Here is a 17,500-nt window from a genome sequence, read left to right as displayed (position 1 = left end):
GAGATTAAAATAAAAACAAGTAAAAAATGAAAATGTTCCAGAATTTTTTCCTCAGAACTTCTACGCATTTTGGACGACAATTGCCAGATTAAAAAAAAAAAAACCACTGAAAATGTTCCAGAATTTTTCCTCAGCACTAATACGCATCTCGGACGACAATTGCCAGATTAAAAAAAAAAAAACATTGAAAATACACCAGAATTTTTTCTGGGAACTTCCAAGCATCTCGGACGACAATTGCCGGATTAAAAAAAAAAAAAAAAACATTGAAAATACTCCAGAATTTTTTCTGAGAACTTCCAAGCATCTCGGACGACAATTGCCGGATTAAAAAAAAAAAAAAAAAAAAAACACTGAAAATATTCCAGAATTTTTTCTCTGAACTTCTAAGCATCTTGGACAACAATTGCCAGATTAAAAAAAAAAACATTGAAAATACTCCAGAATTTTTTCTCAGAACTTCCAAGCATCTCGGACGACAATTGCCGGATTAAAAAAAAAAAAAGAGAAAACATTGAAATACTCCAGAATTTTTTCTGAGAACTTCAAGCATCTCGGACGACAATTGCCAGATTAAAAAAAAAAAAAAAAAAAAAAAAAAAAAACATTGAAAATACTCCAGAATTTTTTCTGAGAACTTCTAAGCATCTCGGACGACAATTGCCAGATTAAAAAAAACACTGAAAATGCTTCAGAATTTCATTCCCTTGGACCTAGAAGCATCTTGCTATGCGGATAAAAAAAAACACTGAAAATATGCCAGAATTTTTAACTCAGAACTTCTAAGCATCGTGGGCGACAATTGCCAGATATAGAAAGAGATAAAAAAAATTGAAAATGCTTCAGAATTTTATTCCCTTGGCCCGAGAAGCATCTTGGATGAAAATTGATATCATTCCCATCGAGAATTAAAGCTTAAATAGAATTTCAACCCTTTGGAAGTGACAATATATCTCGAAACAAACTGCACGAACCACCCTCTCGTATTTTTATTCGTTATTTTTGTTTCCAATTATTGAAATGCAATCTATAAGAATAAAATCGATTTCAATACAATACAATACAATTGCATCTCTGTTCATATATACACAGGAAATAAATGGCTTAAAAGCACTTTTCAATATTTCAACTCCGTCCTGTCATTTCGTACACGAACCGATGAGTAAATATTTGTTTTATCGTCCAAATGGCTTTTAGGATTAATTGTCAAGTGGGCAGGCAGAACTTGGTCTAAACCACTTTTAATGAGCATTAGTAAGGCCATTTATTTAACCACTACAAACTGACTTCGACAGCAGATCTGTTTTTTTTATTTAAATTTTTTTTTTTTTTATACAAGTTTCCATCGTTATTTCCACTGACAGATCGTAATGTCGGCTGTTATTTTTTGTATGTGTATATATGTATATATATATATATATATATAATATCATATATAGATACATATATATATATATATATATATATATTATATATATATATATGTATATTTATACTTGCCTGCCTACAGATTATGATATATATATATATGTATGTATAGGCTTTGTTTGTATATATATTTTATATTACATATATAAATATAGGTATGTTGATATGCGTATATATATATATATATATATATATATATATATATATATATATATATATATATATACATACACCTACTGTTAAACTTAAATCAATACTAAAACCCAATGACAATTGGGTCCTTGTTTAAATATTAAAGAAAGACTTCACCCTTTTGATGCTGATCTTGGGACTCGTTGACCTGTTGAACTGGCCCAGATGTGACCTAGAGAAGTCTTAACGTGGTCTCTACTCGTATAGGCTGTTGAAGGTGCAATATGATCAAACCCCAATTCTCATTTGTTCATTCACATTTTTGATAGTAAATATTTTCCTTTTAAAGCTGGCGTGCCGGGAAATTGTATTAACTGTTTAAATAAATATTTTTCTTACGAAACCAAATGTTTTAGCAGGCCCCGTAAAAATGAAGTTCTACGTATTTCTCTCCTCCTCCTCATACATACATACATACATGCATACATATATAGGTATATATATATATATATATATATATATATATATATATATATAATAATAATAATAATAATAATAATAATAATAATAATAATAATAATAATAATAATAATAATAATAATAATAATAATAATAATAATACAGTCTGGTTCCCTTCGGATATTTCTCTCCTCCTCCTCCTCCTCATACTAATAATAATAGTAATAATATATTTTGTTTCCTGTAGGATATTTCTCTTCTCCTTCTCCTCCTCCTATCGTCGTCGAGTTAACATTTTTATCACCTTGATGTACCTCCTCAATTCTCATCTTTTCAGTTCTTTTACGCCACACGTACTTTGTAAAAAGTTCAGCTCGACAGCTTCATGTTATTTTTTTTTGTTTTTTTTTTTTCTTTTTATATACTCAGTCAGCATTCTCACGTGTTTTCCGTAAACAACAGTTAGCTTTCGACTGGGACCTCTCTGTTGTTCGTGACGACAAGACTTGGTGTCAGAGGTGTTTGGCAGTAGATGAGGAGGTGAATTTTCTGATTATGACGCCATTTTCTATTTTCTAATTTTTTTTTTCGTAACGACTCCCACAGCCTTCTCGTCATGGCTTCAATCACGACAAAGCCGTTAGTTGTATAAACATGTACATTACTGTCGAGTTGAGCTCGTGAAGAGCGGGAAACTGTAACTCATGATATGTATCTCACCAGCTAATGCAGTGAGTGACAGCTCTGCTGATAAGAGATAGGGAGATAGATAGATAGATAGATGGATAGCTAGATAGATAGATAGTTCTAATTCCGGTCCCCGAGGTGGTTTGCGATATCAGGTGCTGGTTCAGCGGACCTTTTACACATATTATTTTGGTGTGTGGGTGGACAAGTGGAGGGTCAAACAGGCGGATAATGGAAGAATGACGTTAATGTATATTAGTTCTGGTCTGGTGTACAGGTGTTGGTGGAATTGGATTTGAAACGCACAAAATTGCCTGGTTAGATACAGGGCTTTATTTGGACTGGCCTGATAGCAAACTGATTCCGCTAATTGCCCCCAGGGCACATGTGAACTGAAAAAAAAATCAATGCTTACATTTGAAGTCTCTCGTCCAAATTCTCTTAATTTCCAAATCGGACACACAGCCACTAATGCTTCGATTAGTGACAGATAACTAATTTTGAATTTCGAAAATACGCTCTTTTAAAAAAGATAAGAATTGGCGGCTGACTTAAAAAAAAATGTTCTCTCTTAAAATCTCTTGCCAATAATGTTCTGTTCTGTAACGGCTCTTATGACGAGACAAAGCTTTTAGCTTGGCTTTTATTGCTGAAAGTTGGAACACAGCTTTTGTTTGTGAGTTTGTTATTTTTAGAATTTCTGTTTGTTTACTCGCTGATGAATTTTCCTGGTAGCTCCTGAATTCATTGACCGGCACAAATGATTGAACTTGACTTACATCTACAAAAGACTTGTATTTGTGGACAAATCTACAGAAGATAAATATTTATTGACACATCTACAAAAGCAAGTATTTATTGACACTTCCGTCTACAGAAGACAAGTATTTATTGACACATCTACAAAAGAGAAGTATTTATTGGTATTTACATCTACAGAAGACAAGTATTTCCGTCTACAAAAGACAAAGATTTATTGACACCCCTACAAGAGTAAGTATTTATTGACACTTACATCTACAGAAGACAGGTATTTATTGACACATCTACAAAAGACAAGTATTTATTGACGCTTACATCTACAAAAGACGAGAGAGAGAGAGAGAGAGAGAGAGAGAGAGAGAGAGAGAGAGAGAGGAGAGAGAGAAGAGAGAGAGAGCGGCCTATATAAATGTGATCAATTATTATTACCATCAAAATAATAATAAAATTTTCTTTTCATTTTCAGGTCTCTGCACTATCTCGATTTGGTGAGTGTTAACTCTTTATTATTGTCTCATTTTTTTATGGATAGTTTTTTTTATTGTAGATTTATTTGTCATTTTTGAAGATTCGAAGGGACTGGGTTTCTTTCATTACACGTATTGCAATTTAAAATTTTTTTTTTACTTGGTCTCAAACCCATTAACATTCGGTAGAAAATAGTTATGAAATTTAAAATGATAAGAATACGGTATTTTATAATAAGTAAATTAATAATTACTGTATACCACATTTCGAAGTATTATTGTTCTGAAGTCTTTTGTAGTTGAAGTCAAGAATTTTGCATTCTATTCTGGATACATCTCACATATTGGAGAGCGTCTTGTAACCAAATCGACGACAGAAAAGGCTAGAAAAAAATAGTTGCTCTTTTTCTAAGGTTTGGAACGATTCCTAGAATTGTTAGTTAGGGACAAAAGATGGACAAAATAAAATTACTTGTCGTATGCAGAAGCTAGGTACTATATCGTACCTCTAAGTAAATGGGGATACAGTCCACAATCATGTAAAAATATTTCTAAACAGAAGGATTTTACATCATTGTGGATTGTGTCCCCACCTACTTGTCCTATCTTAAAGCACTTGTCTGATGTTTGCTTGGCCAAGTTTCTAGCGTGTTGTCTCCTAAGTTTAGTAGATTTTATAGACTTATATGTCGACGTAGTATCTTTGCGGATGAGTGCAAGCTTAATGTATAGTAGTTACCATGGAGGCCCTGTTCCAAAGAGTGGCAGTAACTACAGGCCAATCTCTACTTTTTTTTCTTTTAATGTTGAATCTAAAAGATTGTTAGCTGATAGTCAAGGTGCAATATGATCAAACCCCAATTCTCATTTGTTCATTCACATTTTTGATAGTAAATATTTTCCTTTTAAGCTGGTGTGCCGGAAATTGTATTAACTGTTTAAATAAATATTTCCTTACGAAACCAAATGTTTTAGCAGCCCCGTAAAAATGAAGTTCTACGTATTTCTCTCCTCCTCCTCATACATACATACATACATGCATACATATATAGGTATATATATATATATATATATATATATATAGATATATTATAATAATAATAATAATAATAATAATAATAATAATAATAATAATAATAATAATAATAATAATAATAATAATAATAATAATAATAATAATAATACAGTCTGGTTCCCTTCGGATATTTCTCTCCCTCTCCTCCTCCTTCATAATAATAATAATAGTAATAATATATTTTGTTTCCTTTAGGATATTTCTCTTCTCCTTCTCCTCCTCCTATCGTCGTCGAGTTAACATTTTTATCACCTTGAGTTACCTCCTCAATTCTCATCTTTTCAGTTCTTTTACGCCACACGTACTTTGTAAAAAGTTCAGCTCGACAGCTTCATGTTATTTTTTTTTCTTTTTATATACTCAGTCAGCATTCTCACGTGTTTTCCGTAAACAACAGTTAGCTTTCGACTGGGACCTCTCTGTTGTTCGTGACGACAAGACTTGGTGTCAGAGGTGTTTGGCAGTAGATGAGGAGGTGAATTTTCTGATTATGACGCCATTTTCTATTTTCTAATTTTTTTTTTCGTAACGACTCCCACAGCCTTCTCGTCATGGCTTCAATCACGACAAAGCCGTTAGTGGTATAAACATGTACATTACTGTCGAGTTGAGCTCGTGAAGAGCGGGAAACTGTAACTCATGATATGTATCTCACCAGCTAATGCAGTGAGTGACAGCTCTGCTGATAAGAGATAGGGAGATATATAGATAGATAGATGGATAGCTAGATAGATAGATAGTTCTAATTCCGGTCCCCGAGGTGGTTTGCGATATCAGGTGCTGGTTCAGCGGACCTTTTACACATATTATTTTGGTGTGTGGGTGGACAAGTGGAGGGTCAAACAGGCGGATAATGGAAGAATGACGTTAATGTATATTAGTTCTGGTCTGGTGTACAGGTGTTGGTGGAATTGGATTTGAACGCACAAAATTGCCTGGTTATATACAGGGCTTTATTTGGACTGGCCTGATAGCAAACTGATTCCGCTAATTTGCCCCCGCGGGCACATGTGGGAACTGAAAAAAAAATCAATGCTTACATTTGAAGTCTCTCGTCCAAATTCTCTTAATTTCCAAATCGGACACACAGCCACTAATGCTTCGATTAGTGACAGATAACTAATTTTGAATTTCGAAAATACGCTCTTTTAAAAAAAGATAAGAATTGGCGGCTGACTTAAAAAAATGTTCTCTCTTAAAATCTCTTGCCAATAATGTTCTGTTCTGTAACGGCTCTTATGACGAGACAAAGCTTTTAGCTTGGCTTTTATTGCTGAAAGTTGGAACACAGCTTTTGTTTGTGAGTTTGTTATTTTTAGAATTTCTGTTTGTTTACTCGCTGATGAATTTTCCTGGTAGCTCCTGAATTCATTGACCGGCACAAATGATTGAACTTGACTTACATCTACAAAAGACCAGTATTTGTGGACACATCTACAGAAGATAAGTATTTATTGACACATCTACAAAAGGAAGTATTTATTGACACTTCCGTCTACAGAAGACAAGTATTTATTGACACATCTACAAAAGAGAAATATTTATTGGTACTTACATCTACAGAAGACAAAGATTTATTGACACCCCTACAAGAGCAAGTATTTATTGACACATTTACATCTACATAAGACGGTATTTAATTGAACACATCTACAAAAGACAAGTATTTATTGACGCTTACATCTACAAAAGACGAGAGAGAGAGAGAGAGAGAGAGAAGAGAGAGAGAGAGAGAGAGAGAGAGAGAGAGAGAGAGAGAGCGGCCTATATAAATGTGATCAATTATTATTACAATAATAATAATAAAATTTTCTTTTCATTTTCAGGTCTCTGCACTATCTCGATTTGGTGAGTGTTAACTCTTTATTATTGTCTCATTTTTTTATGGATAGTTTTTTTTTGTAGATTTATTTGTTATTTTTGAAGATTCGAAGGGACTGGATTTCTTTCATTACACGTATTGCAATTTAAAATTTTTTTTTTACTTGGTCTCAAACCCATTAACATTCGGTAGAAAATAGTTATGAAATTTAAAATGATAAGAATACGGTATTTTATAATAAGTAAATTAATAATTACTGTATACCACATTTCGAAGTATTATTGTTCTGAAGTCTTTTGTAGTTGAAGTCAAGAATTTTGCATTCTATTCTGGATACATCTCACATATTGGAGAGCGTCTTGTAACCAAATCGACGACAGAAAAGGCTAGAAAAAAATAGTTTCTCTTTTTCTAAGGTTTGGAACGATTCCTAGAATTGTTAGTTAGGGACAAAAGATGGACAAAATAAAATTACTTGTCGTATGCAGAAGCTAGGTACTATGTCGTACCTCTAAGTAAATGGGGATACAGTCCACAATCATGTAAAATATTTTAAACAGAAGGATTTTACATCATTGTGGATTGTATCCCCACCTACTTGTCCTATCTTTAGGCACTTGTCTAATGTTTGCTTGGCCAAGTTTCTAGCGTGTTGTCTCCTAAGTTTAGTAGATTTTATAGACTTACATGTCGACGTAGTATCTTTGCGGATGAGTGCAAGCTTATAGTATAGTATTACAGTGCCTGTTCCAAAGAGTGGCATATCTGCAGACTGCAGTAACTACAGGCCAATCTCTACTTTTTTTTTCTTTTAATGTTGAATCTAAAGGATTGTTAGCTGATAGTCAATATGCATATAGGAAACAGCTAAGTACCTGCGATGCTCTCTTGGACTTGGTAAGGGTTTGGAATGAAGTGTAATTCAGATAGATTTTACTGCTGCTTTCGATTCAGTAAATCACAAGGCACTTGTTTATAAACGTCAGAATCTTGAAGTGGGTGGATACGTTTTTTAGGATTACTTCAAGATTTCCTATCAGGTAGGCAGCACTGCAGCGAGTTGCTGTGGACGGGATCTTGAGTGGACCACGACTTATTGTGTCTGGAGTTCCACAGGGCAGTGTTCTTGGTCCACTGTTATTTTCAGTGTATACAAGTGACATGGTTGGTGGCCTGAACAACTGGAGACTGTCGATCATAGTACGGAAAACTCGATTGCGCCGAAGTTTTGTTTTTAACTTGTTTTACATCACCCAGATGGAATTGGCTATTTGTTTACTTCAATAAATCATGTGGCCTTGGGACCTTTGCATGACGAGAGATGAATGACGGCTACAAATCATTTATAAACACGTAAACATGAGCAGATAATAATGGTGTCAATCAGAGTTAGCGTATCGTTCTCATCAACTAGTCATTACTGTCATTGAAATGTCAGTTGGTGTTCTAATGTATTCCAATGTAGATGTAGAAACTGAGGTCACGATAGTTCTTTGTATGTATATATATATATATATATATATATATATATATATATATATATATATATATATATATATATATATATAATAAATGTATAATACTCAACACACTACCTACATGATAGTATAAAAATAGCTTTCATCACACTATAACGTAGTATGATAAAAGATGATACAACCCCCGTTCCTACAACTAATCGTTAGCGAATGACGTATCCCCACCTCCCAAAAAAAGGCAGATTAGAATGACACAAAGGAAAACTGAATAATGAATATCAGTGGGTATATTACATTGAGTTTCTTAATGGCCCGACAAATTTCCGTACCTAATGTGAAAGAATGAATGCACCTGTTTTCTATCAATCTTTTTATGTGTAAGTACATATTATACAATATAGTATGTTTACATATATACATATTATGTTTGTAGATACACATATTTTATATATGCATATATAAATGAATATATATATATATATATATATATATATATATATATATATATATAATAATATATAATATAAATAGGATGGGGAAAAGCCAGCGTAGCATCGTACATTTATTTTCCAAATTTTCGAGACTTTGGGTCTCATCATCAGGGCTGTAAAATATACAAAATATACAAATTAAAAAAGACTCAGTATTAATATCAATAAAAATGGAACAACATAAAAGTTAAACATAATAATTAAAAATATGAACGAAAAAAATTAAAAAGTGAAGAATGCTTAAGTTAGTACCTATCTCTATTGAGTTAAAAACACTGAGTGACGTTCTCTGGTTTGGAAAGGACGTCAACAATGCTATAAATAGAACTGTGGAAGAAGTCTGACCATTTAATGGGGGCACAAGCTGTTTGATTGTTAACGACTCCAAAACAGAGAGAGAATAGTCATTGGGCGCTTGGGTGACAATGCGAAAATCCTTATATGAAAATGATGTTTTACATTTATTACAATGTTCTCGTATGTCAAAGAATTCTTCCGTTTTCAAAGTACATCCCGTACGGTTAATGACTCCGAGATTAGAATTGATTCTGACTTTGAGCAATCTTTTGGTGGCTCCCACGTATTTCCCGATCTTACATTTCGGGCAAGTAAAGCAATATACCACCAAAAATCACATCAAAGATGGAAGTTCAACATATATATATATATATATATATATATATATATATATATATATATATATATATATATATATATATATATATATATATATATATATATGTTACATTATTATTATATTATTATTATTATTATTATTTATTATTATTATTATTATCTCAAGTCATCTTATTCGGTTGGGTTGTTTTTTGTATTGTGGGGTTCGGGTTATTATTATTATTATTATTATTATTATTATTATTATTATTATTATTATTATTATTATTATTATTATTATTATTATTTATTATTATTATTATTATTATCTTATTCGATTGGGTTGTTTTTTTGCATTGTGGGGTTCGGGTTATTATTATTATTATGTTCATGAGAAAGAAGTAACAGAAGGTAATGGGAACTAAACAGGAAGAAGAGAGCACATATCGAAATATGAAAAATCAATATGTGACGATTGATTGCATGTTATTTGTTATAGACCAGATATAGTTAAAATCCATTTACGTTGGTAAATGGTGCCTTTGTAAATCGCTGAAATCAAATTGCTTTAGTGTGGGTGCAGTGCACGTGTAACTGTGTGGGTGTTGCGCCGGTGTTCATTTTGTGTAAAACTGTAGGCGGTGATGATATGCATTGGGTCGGTACAGACTTCCTCTTCCTGTGTCACGATGGGATTTGGCGGTACGTGACGTCATCGTCGTGTCTGGAAGTAGCCCGGGCTATGGATGATTCAGTTTGATCTCCAGTTTTCCTTAAAAGGAAAGTATTGAGATGGCTTTGTCTGTCCGTCCGCTCTTTTTCGTGTCCGCGCTTTTTTCTGTCCGCAGTCTTTATTTATCCGTCCGCACTTTTTCTGTCCGTATTTTTTTTTATCTGTCTACACTTTTTCTATCTGAGCCTTCACGTCCGGAATTCCTCTGTCCGCAATCTTGATTTATCCGTCCGCACTTTTTCTGTCCGCAAATCTTGATTCATCCGTCCGCCACTTTTCTGTCCGATCTTATTCATCCCGTCCGCAACTCTTGTCCGCAATCTTTATTCCATCCATGTACCGCACTTTTCCTGTCCGCATCTTTATTATCTGTCCGCAACCTTTTTCTTCGTTCCGCACTTTTTTCTCCTTCAAACCTTTATTCCATCCGCCTGCACTTTTTTTCTGTCCGCAATCCTTTATTCATCCGTCCGCGAACTTTTTCTTTTTTGTCCGCGAACCTTTATTCATCCGTCCGCACATTTTTCTGTGCCGCACTTTTTCTTGATTTAGCCGTCCGCAACTTTTTCTGTCCGCCAATTTTCTTTATTTCCTCCGTCCGCTACTTTTTTCTGTCCCCGCAATCTTTATTCCATCTGTCGCACTTTATTTCCTGTCCGCAATCTTTATTCTCCGTCCGCACTTTTTCTGTCCGCAATCTTTATTTCCATCCGTCCGCACTTTTTCTGTCCGCAATCTTTATTCATCCGTCCGCACCTTTTTCTGTCCGCAATCTTTATTTTCAGCCGTCCGCCACTTTTTCTGTACGGCAAAATCTTTTATTCCATCCTGTCCCCGCACTTGTTTTTCTGGTCCGCAATCCTTTATTTCATCCGTGCCGCATTGTTCTGTCCGCATTTTCTTTATTTTATCCGTCCGCAACTTTTTCTTCCGCAATTTATTCCACATTCCGTCCCGCACTTTTTGCCTGTCCGCAAATCTTTATCCATCCCGTCCGCACTTTTTTTCTTGTCCTGCAATCTTTATTTCTTCCTCCGCACGCCTGTCCACCAACCTTTATTTTTTCATCCGTCCGCCAACTTTTCTTCCGCAAACTTTATTCAGCCGTCCGCACTTTTTCTGTCCCAATCCTTTTAGCATCCCCGTTTAATTTTCTGTTCCGCAAACTTTATCTCCGTCCGCAACTTTTTCTGTCCGCAACCCTGTTATTTTCCAATCCTTCCGCACTTTTATCCTGTCCGCAATCTTGATTTATCCGTCCGCACTTTTTCTGTCCGCAATCTTTATTCATCCGTCCGCACTTTTCTGTCCGCAAAAAAAAAATCTTTTTTTTTTATTCCATCCGTCCGCACCTTTTTGTCCGCAATCTTTATTCCATTTCCTCGCATTTTTTCCTGGTCCACAATCTTTAATTCATACCCGTCCGCACTTTTTCTTCCGCATTCTTTATTCCCTCCGGTCCGCAATTTTTTCCTTTGCCGCGATTTCTTTATTCTACCGTCCCGAGCCTTCACTTTTTCCTGTCCGCCAATCCTTTATCCTCCTTCCGCTACTTGTTTCCTGTCCGAAGTCCCCTTTATTCATTTTTTCCTGTCCACCTTTTTGTCCAGCATCTTTAATTTAATCCGTTACCGCTACTTTTTCCTGGTCCGCAATTTTTCTTGATTTGTCCCCGCCTTTTTCTGACCGAATCTTTTATTCATCCGTCCGGACAATTTTCTGTTCCGCAATCTTTATTCATTTCCGTCCGAACTTTTTTCCTGTCCGCAATCCTTTATTCATTCCGTCCGCACTTTGTTTTCTGTCCCGCAATCTTTGAATTTCATTCCGTCCCGCACTTTTTTTCTGTCCGCAATCTTATTTATTCATTCCGTCCGCACTTTTTCTGTACCGCAATCTTATTCTTTTTCCGCCGCACTTTTTCTGTCCGCAATCTTTATTCATCCGTCCGCACTTTTTCTGTCCGCAATCTTTATTCATCCGTCCGCACTTTTTCTGTCCGCAATCTTTATTCATCCGTCCGCACTTTTTCTGTCCGCAATCTTTATTCATTTTTCCTTCCCGCGACTTTTGCCTGTCCGAATTCTATATTTTCCATCCGTCCGCATTTTTTCTGTCCGCAATCTTTATTCATCCCCGTTCCCGCACTTTTTCTGTTCCGCCCAATCTTTAATTCCATTCCTGTTCCGCACTTATTTTTCCCTGTCCGGCAATTCTTTATTCCCTCCGGTCCCGCACTTTTTTCTGTCCGCCCATCTTTTGATTTCATCCGTCCGCACTTTTCTGTCCGCAATCTTTATTCATCCGTCCGCACTTTTTCTGTCCGCAATCTTTATTCATCCGTCCGCACTTTTTCTGTCCGCAATCTTTATTCATCCGTCCGCACTTTTTCTGTCCGCAATCTTTATTTCCATCCGTCCGCATCTTTATTTTTCTCCGTCCCACCTTTTTCTTTAATTCCGAATCCTTTATTCCCGTCCTCAGCAATATTTTCTGTCCGCAATCCTTTATTCATCCGGCCGCCACTTTTTCTGTCCGCATCTTTTTCCATCCGTCCGCAACTTTTTTCCTGTTTTTCCGCAATCCTTTATTCAGCCGCCTCAACTTTTTTTCTGTCCGCATCTTTATTCATTTCCATTCCGCACTTTTTCCTGTCCGCAACCGTTAATTCCTCCGTTTCGCCGCAACTTTTTCTGTCCCGCAAATCTTGATTTACCGTCCGCAACTTTTTTCCTGTCCGCAATATTTTTCTCCCTTTTTCTGCAACTTTTTCTGTCCGCAAAATCTTTAATCCTTCTTATCCCCGCACTTTTTGCTGTCCGCAATCTTTTATTTCATCCGTCCGCATTTTTTTGTCCGCTAATTTTTATCCTTTTTCCGTTTCCGCAACTTTTTCTTTTCCGCAATTCTTTATTCCATCCGTCCACCACATTTGTTTTCTGTTCCCGCAACTCTTTATTTTTCATCCGTCCGCAAACTTTTTCTGTCGCCGCAGACCTTATTCCATTTCATCCGCCACTTTTTCCTGTCCGCATCTTTAATTCATTTTTTCCGTCCGCACCTTCTTTCTGGTCCGCAATCTTTATTCATCCGTTCCCGCACTTTTTCTGTCCTCCTCCACCTTTATTTTTCATGCCGTCCGCAACTTTTCTTTGAGCCAAATCTGGTTTATCCGTTCCGCACTTTTTTTCCTGTCCGCAATCCTTTATTTCATTCCGGCCGCACTTTTTCCTGTCCGCAAATCTTTATTCCATCGTCCGGCACTTTTTCTGTCCGCAATCCTTTATCCATCCGTTCCGCAACTTTTTCTGTCCGCAATCTTTATTCATCCGTCCGCACTTTTCTGTCCGCAATCTTTATCCATCCGTCCGCACTTTTTCTGTCCGCAATCTTTATTCATCCGTCCGCACTTTTTCTGTCCGCAATCTTTATTCATCCGTCCGCACTTTTTCTGTCCGCAATCTTTATTCATCCGTCCGCACTTTTCTATCCAGCATCTTTATTTTTTCATCCGGTCCGTACTTTTTCTTCCACACCTTTATTCAATCCGTTCCCGCACTTTTTCTGTCCGCCCAATCTTTATGCATCCTTCCTTTTGCACTTTTTCTGTCCGCAATCTTTATTCATCCGTCCGCAACTTTTTCCTGTCCCAAACTTTATTCATTCCGTCCCACTTTTTCTGTTTCCCGCAATCTTGATTTATCCGTCCGCACTTTTTCTGTCCGCAATATTTCCTTGATTCATCCGTCCGCATTTTTCTGTCCTCAATCTTTATTCATCCGTCCGCTATTTTTCTGTCCGATAACCTTTTATTCCATCCTTTCCCGCCCTTTTTTTCCTGTCCCGCAAATCTTTATTCATTTTTCCGTCCCGCACTTTTTCTGTCCGCAATTTTTATCCATCCGTCCGCACTTTTTCTGTCCGCAATCTTTATTCATCCGTCCGCACTTTTTCTTTCCGCAATCTTATTCAATCCTTTCCGCACTTTTCGTCCGCAATCTTTTTCCATCCGTCCGCACTTTTTCTGTCCGCAATCTTTATTCATCCGTCCGCACTTTTTCTGTCCGCAATCTTTATTCATCCGTCCGCACTTTTTCTGTCCGCAACCTTTATTCATCCGTCCGCACTTTTTCTGTCCGCAATCTTTATTTATCCGTCCGCACTTTTTCTGTCCGCAATCTTTATTCATCCGTCCGCACTTTTCTGTCCGCAATCTTTATTCATCCGTCCGCACTTTTTCTGTCCGCAACCTTTATTCATCCGTCCGCACTTTTTCTGTCCCGCCAATAATTCATTTTCCCGTCCACCACTTTTTTCTGTCCCGCAACCTTTATTCATCCGTCAACCAACTTTTTCCTGTTCCGCAATCTTTATTCCATCCGTCCGCAATTTTTTCTGTCCGCAATCTTTATTCATCCGTCCGCACTTTTTCTGTCCGCAACCTTTATTCATCCGTCCGCACTTTTTCTGTCCGCAATCTTTATTCATCCGTCCGCACTTTTTCTGTCCGCAATCTTTATTCATCCGTCCGCACTTTTCTTGTCCGCAACCTTTATTCATCCGTCCACCACTTTTTTTCTTGTCCGCAATCTTTATCCACCGTCCTCCACTATTTTTCCTGTCCCGAAATCTTTATTCCTTTCCGTCCGCACTTTTTTCTGTCCGCAATTCCTTTAATTCCAATCCGTCCGGCATTTTTTCTGGTCCGCAATCTTTTTAATTCCATCCGTCCCCCTTTTTTCTGTCCGCAATCTTTATTCCATTTGCCCACCGCACTTTTTTCCTGGTCCGCAATCTTTATTTTCATCCGCCCGCTACTTTTTCTGTCCGCAATCTTTATTTCATCCCTTCCGCACTTTTTCTGTTCCGCAAAAACCTTTTAATTTATTTATTCATTTTTTATTCCGCCGCACTTTTTCTGGTCCGCCAATCTTTATTCCAAAATCCGCCGCACTTTTTCTGTCCGCAATCTTTTATTCTCCCATATTTTTCCGTCCGCAACTTTTCTGTCCGCCAATTTTTTAGGTCCCAATTCATTATTTCACCGCCAACTTTTTCTTTTCTGTCAACCGCAACCTTTTATTAAATTTCCATTCCGTCCCGCAATTTTTTCGTCCGCAATCTTTAATATTCCAAAGATTTTTTCCGTCCGCCAATTCCACTTTTTTCCTTCCGCTTTTTCCTCCAATCTTTTTTATTTAAATTTCCCGTACTTTTTCCTGGCCGCAACTTTTCCCGTCCGCAATTTTTCTTTATTTTAAATTTATTTTTTAATTCATTCCGCCCGCACTTTTTTCCTGTCCGCAATCCTTATTCATCCGTCCGCCATTTTTCTGGTCCGCATCCTTTATTTTCTCCGTCCCGCACTTTTTCTTCCGCAATTTTTCTTATCTCAATCTTCCATCCCGCCGAATTTTTCTGGTCCGCAATCTTTATTCATCCGTACTGTCCGCAACTTTTATTTCTCCGTCCAACAAACCTTTTATTTTGTCATTCCATCCGCCCGAACTTTTTCTGTCCGCAACCTTTAGATATTATTCATTCACCCGTCCCGCACTTTTTCTGTCCGCAATTCTTTATTCCCCCCCCATGCCGCCAATACTTTTTCCTGTCCTGCAACCTTTATTCATCCGTCCGCCTTTTTTTCTGTCCGCAAAAACCTTTATTCAATCCGTCCCGTTTTTCTGCCAATCTTTATTTTTTTCATCCGTCCGCACTCTTTATTCCCCCCTCCGTTTTTTCCGCCGACCTTTTTTGTTCCGCAATCTTTATTCATACCGTCCGCACCTTTTTTTCTGTACTCCGCAATCTTTATTCCATCCGTTCCAGCACTTTTTCCCTGTCCGCCAATCTTTATTCCTCCGTCCGCACTTTTTTCTGTCCGCAATCTTTATTCACCGTCCCGCACTTTTTCTGTCCGCAACCTTTATTCATTTAAAAGTCCCTCCTTTTCTGTTCCGCAACCTTTCCTTCATTTTTCCGTCCGACACTTTTTCTGTCCCGGCAATCTTTATTCATTTTTCCTCCGCAACTTTTCCTGTTTTCTGCAATTCTTTAGTCATTTTCCGTCCGCACTTTTTCCTCCGCAATCCTTTATTCATCCGTCCGCACTTTTTCTGTCCGCCAATCCTTTATTCCATCCGCCGCACCTTTTTCTGTCGCAATTCTTTATTCCTTTTTCCCGTCCCGCACTTTTTCTGTCCGCACATTTTTCTTTGTTCCGCAATCTTTATTCCATCCCGTCCCCGACACTTTTTCTGGTCCGCCAATCTTTATTTCATCCGTCCTTGCAACTTTTCGTCCGCAATCTTTACTTTTCATCCGTCCCGCAACTTTTTCTTGTCCCCGCAATTTCAATTATTCCGCATTCCCAATTTTTTCCTGTCCGCAATCTTTACTTCATTTTTTCCAGTCCGCACTTTTTCTTCCGCAATCTTTATTCATTCCCGTCCGCACTTTTTCTGTCCGCGAATCTTTAATCCATCACCGTCCAGCACTTTATTCTTGTCCGCAATCTTGAATTTATACCTCCAGTACCCAGCCACTTTTTCTAGCACCGCAGAATCTTTATCCATCCGTCCACCGCCACTTTTTCCTGTCCACAATCGTTTATTCATCCGTCCGCACCTTTTTCAGTACCGCACTAATTTATTCAATCCGTCACTTTTTCTGTACCGCAATCTTTAATTCATTCCGTCCCGCCAACTTTTTTCTGTCCGCCAACCTTTATTTATTCATCCGTCAGCCCACTTTTTCTGTCCGCAATCTTGGATTTCATCCGTTCCGCCACTTTTTTCTGGTCCGGCAATCTTTATTTTTCATCCAGGTTTCCGCACTTTTTTTCTGTACCGCAATCTCTTATTCATTCCGTCCGCACTTTTTCTGTACCGGACTTTTCTGCTGGATGGAATCTTATATTGTTTAAATCATCTAGATCTCGGGAACAATAAACGTTGGAGGGCTGAACGTTGTAATGTATATAGTACTGTTAGTCAAACTCTTATTGTAATTGTATATTAATGACATATGTTGCATTTTCATCAAGAAATGATTGTCTCTGGTGTCTATTAAGGGACTGATTTTAGTCACTTGCAATATTCAAGGGCAAATGCGGAGTTAACAGTGATAGTCGAACGTTGATTATAATAGATCACTGCAGTCTCTGGAAACGAAATGGAATATTCGCTCGGAATGTTGACCCAGAATCATCGTGGAAACTACAGGAATATATACTAGATAATGTGTGTGCTAGGAATCCATTCATAGCTACATCTAACATTATGTGTAAGACAGAACGAAAATAAGGAATGCTGAAAAATAATTCCTTGAAAATAGTGTGCATACAGATTAA

The 17,500-nt window shown here is 36.9% G+C and overlaps 1 protein-coding gene across 5 annotated transcripts in view; it reads left to right on the top strand.

Annotated features, from left to right (window-relative positions):
- The window catches only part of LOC135213986 (uncharacterized), a 107,702-nt gene that overhangs the window by 36,044 nt on the left and 54,158 nt on the right, over positions 1–17,500 (top strand). For 2 of the 5 annotated variants that reach the window (XM_064248063.1, XM_064248069.1), the window contains exon 2: positions 6,837–6,858. The exons of 1 other annotated variant lie outside the window; for it this stretch is intronic. In XM_064248063.1, the coding sequence (XP_064104133.1) occupies positions 6,837–6,858 (22 nt within the window). Of the gene's footprint in view, positions 1–3,934; positions 3,957–6,836; positions 6,859–17,500 lie in introns of all 5 variants that reach the window. 2 more of the 5 variants (XM_064248071.1, XM_064248070.1) reach the window with 2 other exon arrangements.

This window comes from Macrobrachium nipponense, chromosome 43, assembly GCF_015104395.2.
Source record: "Macrobrachium nipponense isolate FS-2020 chromosome 43, ASM1510439v2, whole genome shotgun sequence".
Taxonomy (NCBI): domain Eukaryota; kingdom Metazoa; phylum Arthropoda; class Malacostraca; order Decapoda; family Palaemonidae; genus Macrobrachium; species Macrobrachium nipponense.
The sequence above is the reverse complement of the archived record's forward strand: the minus strand, read 5'-3'. Positions and strand labels throughout refer to the sequence as shown.